The following is an 11734-nucleotide window of genomic DNA, read 5'->3' on the forward strand; positions in this document are numbered from 1 at the left end:
TTTTTTTATTTCACTTCACCAATTTGGACTATTTTGTGTATGTCCATTACATGAAATCCAAATAGAAATCCTTTTAAATTACAGGTTGTAATGCAACAAAATAGGAAAAACGCCAAGGGGGATGAATAAATTTGCAAGGCACTGTAGGTGTAGATAAGCCATCGTATTTCATGGTACAGTACAACCCATTTCGTTATGAGCTCACAAGGCAAAACCCACATGATTGCCTATGTTCAGGTGTTTTATGATGGTTGGCAGACAGTGCTTTGTATGTAAGGAAATTATTCTACGTTTCTTTATGTGGTATGGTAGCTATGGTAATTGGATCTTCTGGTAGACAATAATTTGAAGCCAGCAGCAGGTGTATAGGAAACATGCATTAAGGATTACAAATTTGTAGAAATCTGGTAACTTTCCCCAAATTCCCAGGTTTTCCAGAAATCCTCATTGGAGGATTCCGGATTTCCTGCTTATTCCAACCTGAATCTGGGAATCTTCCAACTGGGATTCCTGGAAAATCTGGGAATTTGGGGAAAGTTACCGGGATTTTTGCAACCCTACTTCCACAGTATAGAGCAAACAAAATGCATAAAAAACCTTCCCATACATGAATACATCACTTTATTAAAATAAATGCTTTGTCATTACAAAAAAGACAAGGTTAAAGTACATCAATTACACAGTGAATAAATATGACATATTTGTGATATTCACATAGATTTGTTAGTAACACTTCACTTAATGCCAACAGGTATAATACATCGTAAGACTTGTCATAAGCATGTATGACCCGCTTATAACGTCTTACCATCGTCTCTGATGGACACTGACTAAACAGCTGTTATCAGCTTGTTAAAAAATTGCAGCATAGAAGCATTATACCGGTTGGCTTTGAGTAAACTGTTACCCATTTGTTTCCTATATGCTTTTTTATCACGAGTATGGAATGTTTGAGATGTCATGGTCTTTCATACAAGCAAGCTTAAGACTGAGTTGAGAAACCTTTCCAAGTCTCCTATGCATTCTAGTGGGAGGCATAGACTGTACACAGAGCCCCTGTCAAAGCTATCGTCATGCTACCATACCCTGAAAACAGGGCTGTCTATGTCAAGGAATGTCAACGAAATGTTTTGAGCTTCAATAAAATCAGTAGACGTCTGATTTAAGATCATGTTCACAAACGGGACGTAGGATCAAAAAGTATCATCATGGTCTTATATCGTGTAGACTTATATCTTCACACTCGTCAACTCATGGGTCTCTAGCAACCAATCTCCAAATCCACATTCTGCTAAAATGTCCTCGCTCAACGACAAGGCCTGTTAATCTGTATGTAAATCTGGATTCAAAGTCATGAGAGAGAGAAGGCACTGAGATTTACATAGAAACCCAAAGAGCCACACCTTTCCTGGGGTCATATAGTAGAGTCCTAGGCAGAAGACTGTGTTGTGGTCAGACAGGAGGCTACGAGACGTCAATAGAAACTACGTGCAAGATTTGCATGCAATTTGAGTCTGTGTTGGACTTTTCAAAGCACCTGTACTTTCTACTTTCTTGGCTGTCGTTTATAAATGACAAAACAAGCAAATTACTGTTATGATGTGTTTTTGAGATGACCTTTAAAAAAAATATACTTCACTGAAGGTAAGGCTTAAGAGACACAATACAGACTACTAAAGGAGAAAGTTAAGGAGGCACTCTCACACACACACACACACACACACACACACAATAATTTTATACAGTCACCCCTATGAAAATATACTGAGATAAAACCCATCAGAAGTAGCAGTTAATGTGCTTATTAAGATAGCTACTGTAACTACTCTGTAACAACCTATCAGAAGTAGCAGTTAATGTGCTTATTAAGATAGCTACTGTAACTACTCTGTAACAACCCAACAGAAGTAGCAGTTGATGTGCTTATTAAGATAGCTACTGTAACTACTCTGTAACAACCTATTGTACATTTTATATGAGCAGTTAATAGTTCTTAAGACCCTCAACTCAGAACAATCTGTGAGACAAAGTGGAAGAAGGGCCGGACTGAAAAAAAAGCTATTCTCATCTCATTGCACTCAGAAGGATATATAAGGACATAGGCCCAAACTCAGACAGTGAAGTACTTTAAGTCACTGAGGTTCTCTTGTAGGGAAGTGCTCTGATGGGACAAACATTTGGATGAAGAGAACAGAGTTACGTTTAAATACGACCCCAGATCACTGTGCTCCTCAGTAAAGAGTTCCTGTCAACATCACAATAATAAGATAGGTGAAGAAAAAAAAAGCTTTACTCTTTAGCCTTAAAACTTTGTTTAAACAGAATCTAATATAATTTGGACCTCTGACTGTGGCTTCTGTTGAATCAATCTATTATCAACACAATTTAAGTCAGAGAACATTGTTATATGTGCTTTAAAGGGAGGTTATAGGTAATCTCAGTATAGGTGGATGTATAGTTTAAAACTGCGTGTATGTACTGTATCTGTGCCCTGCTTTCCTGATTTGATTGGCTTTTGCATATTTTGCATGTACACGTGATTGGCAGGAGGAGGGGTGAAGGGAGGCGGGCCTTGGCTCATGACAGGTGACCACATTGGCCATCTCTCATTGGTTTTTGTTGCTGTTGCTCTCCGGGTCTTTGCACTGGATGTCCCCTCCACTGTAGTCAGTTCCGGGGAGCTGCACTCCGAAGCGGTCCACACACCAACAGATCCCCCGCTTCCGCCCACGTGATGGCTTACACTGCAGGAGGAGAGGAAGGGAATAAGATGGAATACAATGAAATTAAATAGAATAGGATAGGATAGAATAGGATAGAATCAAATAGAACATAATAGCATAGAATAGGATAGGATAGAATAGGATAGAATAGGATAGGATCAGATAGGATAGGATAGGATAGGATAGGATAGGATAGGATAGGATAGGATAGAATACAATAGAATAGGATAGGAATACAATGAAATTAAATATAATAGGACAGAATAGGATAGGATAGGATAGGATAGGATAGGATAGAATAGGATAGAATAGAATGGAATAGGATAGAATAGTATTGGATATAATAGTATAAGATAGAATGGAATAGGATAGAATAGGATAGAATGTATAGAATATGATAGAATAGAATATGATAGAATAGAATAGGATAGGATAGGATAGAATGGAATAGGATAGAATAGGATAGAATGAATAGAATACGATAGAATAGAATACGATAGAATAGTGTAGGATAGAATAGTCCATGGGTACCTGCTTGTGCTTGAAGAATCCCTTCTTGTCACAGTTGGGGAGGTATAAGGAGAGAGCCAGGACTCTAGATGTGTTTTTCATCCTCTGAATGATCCCGTCCAGCTTTCTCCTGCAGGATCCCTACACACACATACAGGGTCATAGTTTAGGGCAAGTATGGCGTGTGTGTGTGCGCGTAAGTCTGCGTGTGTGTTTGCCTGTGTGTGTCTGCATGTATGTCTGCGTATACAATGAATATATGTTGAACTTACAAACTCAGGCTGCAGTTTGTCCAGGGCATGGGTTGAGTGGTCGAGGCCTCTGACAAAGTGGAGCTTGGCCTGCTGTCTCTTGCGGTCTTTAGCCTGTCTCATGGCCTGAGCCTTGCGGCTGCTGATGTGGTCTCTGCCCCCGTACAGAGGCACCTTGGCCTGGGGCAGCAGGGACTCTGGAACCTCTGCTAACATAGCTTCCTCTGGAGAATAACCGTCTGGGGAGACAGAGAGACAGAGAGGATGATGATGGTGGTTGCGGTGGTGGCGAGGAAGAGGAAGAGAAGGAGGATGATGCATGAGCTCCACCTGAGACTCACAGTCAGAGAGTGAGAGAGACAGATGAGGAAGAGGAGGAGGAGGAGGAGGAGGATGTAGGAAGAGTGGGACACTGTCAAGGTCTTTCACATCGGTGCAGATGAAGGAAAAGAGATGAATAGAGGAACCAGGTTTAGACCTTTCCTAACACTAGAGGGACACCTTGCGGTTTTCCCAATCAAGAAATCCAGCCCAGAGTCATTTCACAGCTCTCCAGCTGACTCATACAATATTGGCCTACTTCTCACATGGTCAGTCAGTGGTTAAGGGAGTTGTTCGCCACGGTCCATTTACAAGCATTTCTCCTTCTAATCCTTTTCTCTCTTTCCCCCACCCAGTGGTGGAAAAAGTACCCAATTGTCATACTTGAGTACTCAAGTAAAAGTGAAAGTCACCCAGTAAAATACTACTTGAGTAAAAGTCTAAAATGATTTGGTTTTAAATATGCTTAAGTATTAAAAGTAAATGTAATTGCTAAAATATACTTATGTATCAAAAGTAAAAGTATAAATCGTTTCAAATTCCTTATATTAATCAAACCAGATGACACCATTTTCTTGTTTTTATAATTTACGGATAGCCAGGGGCACACTCCAACACGCAGACATCATTCGCAAACGAAGCATGTGTGTTTAGTGAGTCCGCCAGGTCAGAGGCAGAAGGAATGACAGGGATGTTCTCTTGAGAAGTGCGTGAATTGAACCATTTTCCAGTCCTGCTAAGCATTCTAAATATTAGATGAAGAGTAATTTTAGGTGTCAGGGAAAATGTATTGAGTAAAAAGTACATGATTTTCTTTAGGAACGTAGCGAAGTAAAAGTATAAGTTGTCAAAAATAGAAATAGTAAAGTACAGATACCCAAAAAAACTACTTAAGTAGTACTTTAAAGTATTTTTACTTAAGTATTTTATACCACTGCCCCCACCCTCTATCTCGCTCTCTCCTGCCTCTCCTCCAACACTACCGCTCTCTCTCTCATTTTAAACTGGACAACTACAAATCTTGTGTACATATTTACTAATTTATGGCGTTGAATTGACTCCATATAATATATGGAGTGATGAATGCCATAAATGCCATAAATCAGTTAATATGTATACAAGATTTGCACAGTGGAGTTATTGCATGCGAGGGGGAGATTTCCTTTTGCAGTGTCCCTGGCTTGTAGCTGGGGCTAAAAGGGAGCAGAATGTAAACTGTGACATAGCTGGATTAGGGCCAAGAGAGTGGTGTGGTCTATCATGTCAATGCAACGGTCCTCTCAAGTCAATGCTTGGCACATGCAATCTCAAGTCAATACTTGGCACATGCAATCTCAAGTCAATACTTGGCACATGCAATGGAAGTCATGAGTTTTAAACTGGGTCATCCAATGAACATACAGCATTCTACACCTCTCTCTCTCTCTCTCTCTCTCTCTCTCTCTCTCTCTCTCTCTCTCTCTCTCTCTCTCTCTCTCTCTCTCTCTCTTTCTCTCTTTATCCTTCCTCCTTCCCTGCATCCACTCCTCCCCCTCTCGCTCTCTCATTCTCCTCCCCTATCTCCCTTTCTCCTCTCTCTCTCTACCCCTTAGATGTGAATGACAAATGCGAACAGCTCCTATAAAACTGTCAGGAATCTCTGTGTCTTGCCAAATCCAAATGTCCACATCTCTACATGAATATTTCAGCAACCCACTTCACCTGTCATAAAGATATTAACACTGACTAAAGAGAGACCATATGCAGCAGGGGCATATCTATAAGCATAAGGAATGTTTCATTACAACAAGATGATTTCTTGCAGTTACTGGCCAAGATACAGTATCTCTCAATCTGGGAACATGAAAAAACAGTACCAGAGCATTGACTAAGCCAAAGTGTTAGGGAATAGCTGAAGTTGCCTCAAATCACTGATCTCACTGAACTCACAATATTAATGTTAGGATCTGGGGATGGTAAGCTGATCCTAGATCTGTGTGTTTCCATACACTGAGTATACAAAACATTAAGAACACAAGCAGGTGTTCTTTCCATGACCTAGACTGACCAGGTGAATCCAGGTGAAAGCTATGATCCCTTATGGATGTCACTTGTTAAATCCACTTCAATCAGTGTAGATGAAGGGGAGGAGACAGGTTAAACAAGGATTTTTAAGCCTTGAGACAATTGAGACATGGATTTTGTATGTGTGCCATTCAGAGGGTGAATGGGCAAGACAAAACATTTAAGTGCCTTTGAACGGGGTATGGTAGTAGGTGCGAGGCGAACCGGTTTGTGTCAAAAACTGCTATGCTGCAGGGTTTTTCACGTTCAACAGTTTCCCGTGTGTATCAAGAATGTTCCACCACCCAAAGGACTTCTAGACAACTTGACACGACTGTGGGAAGCATTGGAGTCAATATGGTCCAGCATCCCTGTGGAACGCTTTCAATACCTTGTAGAGTCCATGCCCTGACGAATTGAGGCTTTTCTGGTTCCACTAAATATTAGGAAGGTGTTCTTAATGTTTGGTGTACTCAGTGTATAGTGTAACTGCTATCTATCTATCCAGTGTCACACAGTTCACAGCCCCCCCCCACACACACACACACACACACATACACACAAACACACACACACACCCCTCTAAAGATCTAATTTAACTGTACTGTATATAACAATATGTATATATGAATACTGTGTAAATAGTATTTTTTGTTGTCTCTTGGTGTCTTTCCTATATATAACTCTTATTTTTTGTATTTTATTTTATTTTGAATGTAATGTAATATCTTCTGTTGTTCTTGTCTATTACTGTTGTGTACTTTGTCATGTATTTTATATGTTTCATGTGGACCCCAGGAAGAGTAGCTGCTGCAAGTGCAGTAGCTAATGGGGATCCTAATAAACTAAACTATACCTCACTAAGCAGGCGATAGAGTGGTAGGTCACTGGAGATGAGAATATCTCTTGTGACATCATCGCTCCCGTCATCCTTCCTAGATTATTCTCAGAAAAGAGAATTCCCTCCTCGGTCCTCCGGTTCCGCTGACACAATTTCTCCCCCGAAGCTGGAGCGTAGGCAGCATAGCCCAGCCGGCGTATAAAACCCAATCAAGTCCTCACTTCCTAATCTGTCCCTCTCTAATCTTGCCAGTGCTGACTGAGGGATTCAGAGGGTTGTGATGCATTTCCTGATCTGGGCGAATTTGATGCTCTCGAAATCCCACAGATTTAGTTGTAACGAAAAGACTCCTTATCCACTTCCTCTCTCTCTCTCAGTCTTTATCTCTCTACCTCCCTCCCTCCCTCTCTCTCTGTCTCTCTCTCTCTCTCTCTCTCTCTCTCTCTCTCTCTCTCTCTCTCTCTCTCTCTCTCTCTCTCTCTCTCGCTCTCTCTCTCTCTCTCTCTCTCTCTCTCTCTCTCTCTTTATCTCTCTCTCTTTCTCTCTCTCTCTTTCTCTCACTCGCTCTCTGTCTCACTCTGTCTTTATCTCTCTCTCTCTCCCTCTCTCTCGTCCCTCTTGCCCTCTGTCCTCTCTTAATTCTCACACGCTGCAGGAAATGAGAAGAGGTGGTAAATCTTATCCAGCAGCAGGCTGGCAGTCAGAGAGACGCGCTCGGCTAACATTCTGCTGAATCACTGCACAGCTTAAAGATGATGACGGAGGGAGAGATGGAAAGAGGGAGAGGGGAAAGGAAGGAAAGAAGGAGGGGGGATTTAGAGGAGAGAGAGATAGAGAAAGGATATTGGTGAAGGAGAGCAGGAGAAATAGGTGAGAAAGAGTGGGAGGAAGAAATCTAGCCAGAGATAGATGAAGAGATGACTTACTGCAGGGGAGGCTGAGGGAAGGGGGGAAGGGGGGGAGACATGGAAATGGAGAGGGGGAAGGTTGAGGGGGAGGAGGGAAAAGCGCTGATCCCTCTCTCTTCAACAAATTTCAGGAGAGAAAATTAAAACTAGGGCTTAGGGGAAAACTGCTGTGAAAGAACGTGACACTTGAGAAACCCTCTGACTAAGTTTTAATGTGTCAGACACAGTGACTGTCCCTCAAATGGCCCTCTAAAGAGCTGAGGCTCTAAAATGTTTGGAATCTTCTTCAGGTTTCATGTACTCATGTTGCCCAAGGCACTTCATCACTCATGCCAAGAAGATGCCCTTGAAAACCCCTGATTTTCAGCTCTCAGCTGTGTGTTATCAATCAAAAAATCTTAGCAATACATGGTGGATTTGGAATACATTACAGGGTGTGGTGTTTTTATATGTGTGTGTGTGTGTGTGTGTGTGTGTGTGTGTGTGTGTGTGTGTGTGTGTGTGTGTGTGTGTGTGTGTGTGTGTGTGTGTGTATGTGTGTGTGTGTGTGTATCCATGTCTAACAAATTGGATAATCTGCCGATGTAGTCCACATATTGTAAATGTTAAATAAATAAACATTTGAATATATTATAAATCAATGCATATTAATGAAGAGTCATATTTACCCCTGCCTGGATGCAGCGGCTTGTACATATTCTCGTTGGCGCACACTCCTCTCCCGTGGAGGAGCGCGTGCAGCGGTTTCTCCTCCCCGCTCTTCGGCAGGCACCGGAGCCCCTGCGTGCAAGTTCCCGTGTACACGCCGCACGACTGGCCCTCGGGGAGTGCGCAAGTCAGGCAGCAACCACAGCCAGGCTCCTTCACCAGCTGGCATCCCACCGGTACTGGCGGACACATCGACAGAACCTTCTGGTCACACGGTTCGCACGGTACGAACGAGCCCAAACAACCCGACTCGCTTAAGAGAAGCGTTGCCAGGAGTGAAAAACTAACCAGCATATTGTTTCAAATTAAAATGATTACAAACATAAAACAACTATAATCAACTACTATTTGTATTGCATGGAACGCTTTGCTTTTGATCATCGGGGTTTTGGAGCAAAAGTCCTTGAAAGAGTCACCATCCACAGGTGCCCACTGCCTGCGTGCGTAAGTGCGTAAAAGTCCCTTAACCACTGTATCGGATGCTTAGGTTCCACTCTTCACTCGCGCGAAGTGGCTGAGTTGTATTTATTGTGTTAAAGTCCAAGTATATTCGAGTTTAGATTGTCGACCGCGAAACAGCCCGAGTCTTCTACTTTTGGGCTTTCAAATGTCCTTTTACATCAATTGTCTCCAAATGAAGAAGAAAAACAGCAGGGATTCTCTCTGTCTTGTAGAAGAACCAATCTCTGTAGGCTGCCCTCCCCGCACGGTTTCTGCACATACAGTATAATATGTGGCTTTGAGTTTGCCTTTTTTTAAACTGCCAGAGGCGAATCCTGTAAAGATGGGTATATGTCAAACGACGTTGATGGGGGAGGGCGCACTTGTCAACTACGTGCGGTGCTGTTGATTGTACAGGGCGGGTCCTGGCAAGTCCCTTGACTTCTACTGCTGAGGGCAAAAAAATGTTTTAAAAAAAAATGACTGAGACCACAATGTTTTGGGGTGGATCTGCAAGTGCTGGATGTCCTCTGTATTAATCATGGACATTGACAGGGAATAAATACACTGAGGGAAAAAAGTATTTGATCCCCTACTGATTTTGTAGGTTTGCCCACTGACAGAGAAATGATCAGTCTATAATTTTAATGGTAGGTTTATTTGAACAGTGAGAGACAGAATAACAATAAAAAAAATCCAGAAAAACGCAGGTCAAAAATTTTATACATTGATTTGCATTTTAATGAGGGAAATAAGTATTTGACCCCCTCTCAATCAGAAAGATTTCTGGCTCCCAGGTGTCTTTTATACAGGTAACGAGCTGAGATTAGGAGCACACTCTTAAAGGGAGTGCTCCTAATCTCAGTTTTTTACCTGTATAAAAGACACCTGTCCACAGAAGCAATCAATCAATCATATTCCAAACTCTCCACCATGGCCAAGACCAAAGAGCTCTCCAAAGATGTCAGGGACAAGACTGTAGACCTACACAAGGCTGGAATGGGCTACAAGACCATCGCCAAGCAGCTTGGTGAGAAGGTGACAACAGCTGGTGTGATTATTCGCAAATGGAAGAAACACAAAATAACTGTCAATCTCCCTCGGCCTGGGGCTCCATGCAAGATCTCACCTCGTGGAGTTGCAATGATCATGAGAACGGTGAGGAATCAGCCCAGAACTACACAGGAGGATCTTGTCAATGATCTCAAGGCAGCTGGGACCATAGTCACCAAGAAAACAATTGATAACACACCAAGCCGTGAAGGACTGAAATCCTGCAGTGCCCGCAAGGTCCCCCTGCTCAAGAAAGCACATATACAGGCCCGTCTGAAGTTTGCTAATGAACATCTGAATGATTCAGAGGAGAACTGGGTGAAAGTGTTGTGGTCAGATGAGACCAAAATCGAGCTCTTTGGCATCAACTCAACTCGCCGTGTTTGGAGGAGGAGGAATGTTGCCTATGACCCCAAGAACACCATCCCCACCGTCAAACATGGAGGTGGAAACATTATGCTTTGGGGGGACAGGACAACTTCACCGCATCAAAGGGACGATGGACGTGGCCATGTACCGTCAAATCTTGGGTGAGAACCTCCTTCCCTCAGCCAGGGCATTGAACATGGGTCGTGGATGGGTATTCCAGCATGACAATGACGCAAAACACACGGCCAAGGCAACAAAGGAGTGGCTCAAGAAGAAGCACATTAAGGCCATGGAGTGGCCTAGCCAGTCTCCAGACCTTTTAATCCCATAGAAAATTTGTGGAGGGAGCTGAAGGTTCGAGTTGCTAAACGTCAGCCTCGAAACCTTAATGACTTGGAGAAGATCTGCAAAGAGGAGTGGGACAAAATCCCTCCTGAGATGTGTGCAAACCTGGTGGCCAACTACAAGAAACGTCTGACCTCTGTGATTGCCAACAAGGGTTTTGCCACCAAGTACTAAGTAATGTTTTGCAGAGGGGTCAAATACTTATTTCCCTCATTAAAATGCAAATCAATTTATAACATTTTTGACATGCGTTTTTCTGGATTTTTTTGTTGTCATTCTGTCTCTGTTCAAATAAACCTACCATTAAAATTAAAGACTGATCATTTCTTTGTCAGTGGGCAAACGTACAAAATCAGCAGGGGATCAAATACTTTTTTCCCTCAGCGCCGGAGAAGATGGCTGCCGTTTTACAGCCCTCTAACCAATTGTACTATTATGTGTGTTTTTCCGCGTTATTTGTAATTTATTTTGTACATAATGTTTCTGCCATCGTCTCTTATAACCAAAAAGAGCTTCTGGATATTAGGACAGCGATTACTCACCTCGTATTGGACGAAGATTTTTTCTTCAACGAGGCAGCCGCGAAGGATATCATACAGACACCCGACAAGGCCCAAATCCCCGTCATTCGCGTGAGGAAGAGACGGAGATATCGTGGACGTAGATCGGGGTGCCTTGTAAGGATCCGACGGCGAGCGAGTAAACTGCCTCTTCCATCAATCCTATTAGCCAACGTTCAATCATTTGAAAATAAATTGGATGACCTAAGATTACGGTTATCCTACCAACGGGACATTAAAAACTGTAATATCTTATGTTTCACCGAGTCGTGGCTGAACGACGACATGGATATCATACAGCTAGCGGGCTATACGCTACATCGGCAGGATAGAACGGCTGACTCCGGTAAGACAAGGGGTGGCGGTCTGTGTATATTTGTAAACAACAGCTGGTGCACAAAATCAAATACTAAGGAAGTCTCGAGGTTTTGCTCGCCTGAGGTAGAGTATCTTATGATAAGCTGTAGACCACACTATTTACCAAGAGAGTTTTCATCTATATTTTTCATAGCTGTCTATTTACCACCACAAACCAATGCTGGCATTTAGATTGCACTGAATGAGTTGTACAAGGCCATAAATCAACAGGAAAACGCTCATCCAGATGTAGCGCTCCTAGTGGCCGGGGACTTTAATGACGGGAAACTTAAATCCGTTCTAC

General features: G+C 42.6%; 1 protein-coding gene across 1 annotated transcript; it reads right to left on the reverse strand.

The window, feature by feature from the left end:
- Window positions 1-604: 604 nt before the first annotated feature.
- LOC311114342 (insulin-like growth factor-binding protein 5) lies at window positions 605-9048 on the reverse strand. The gene is made up of 4 exons (XM_084189606.1): window positions 8266-9048; window positions 3506-3723; window positions 3255-3374; window positions 605-2744 (listed from the first exon to the last, which is right to left on the reverse strand). The coding sequence occupies exons 1-4, from the start codon at window positions 8597-8599 to the stop codon at window positions 2607-2609; spliced, it is 810 nt and encodes a 269-aa protein (XP_084045732.1). The 5' UTR covers window positions 8600-9048; the 3' UTR covers window positions 605-2606.
- Window positions 9049-11734: the final 2686 nt, after the last annotated feature.

Source organism: Coregonus lavaretus (genome assembly GCF_964263955.1).
Source record: "Coregonus lavaretus genome assembly, contig: HAP1_SCAFFOLD_1760, whole genome shotgun sequence".
In the NCBI taxonomy this organism is placed as follows: Eukaryota; Metazoa; Chordata; class Actinopteri; order Salmoniformes; family Salmonidae; genus Coregonus; species Coregonus lavaretus.

Bases quoted from the DNA above. Each gene is read 5' to 3' on its own strand.
- LOC311114342 (XM_084189606.1), bottom strand. From the start codon at position 8,599: ATGCTGGTTAGTTTTTCACTCCTGGCAACGCTTCTCTTAAGCGAGTCG. The intron at 3,375-3,505 runs GTAAGTTCAACA...ATGTGTGTGTAG, and splicing joins ACAAACTGCAGCCTGAGTTT to GGATCCTGCAGGAGAAAGCT. The intron at 2,745-3,254 runs GTACCCATGGAC...CTCCTCCTGCAG, and splicing joins GATTCTTCAAGCACAAGCAG to TGTAAGCCATCACGTGGGCG.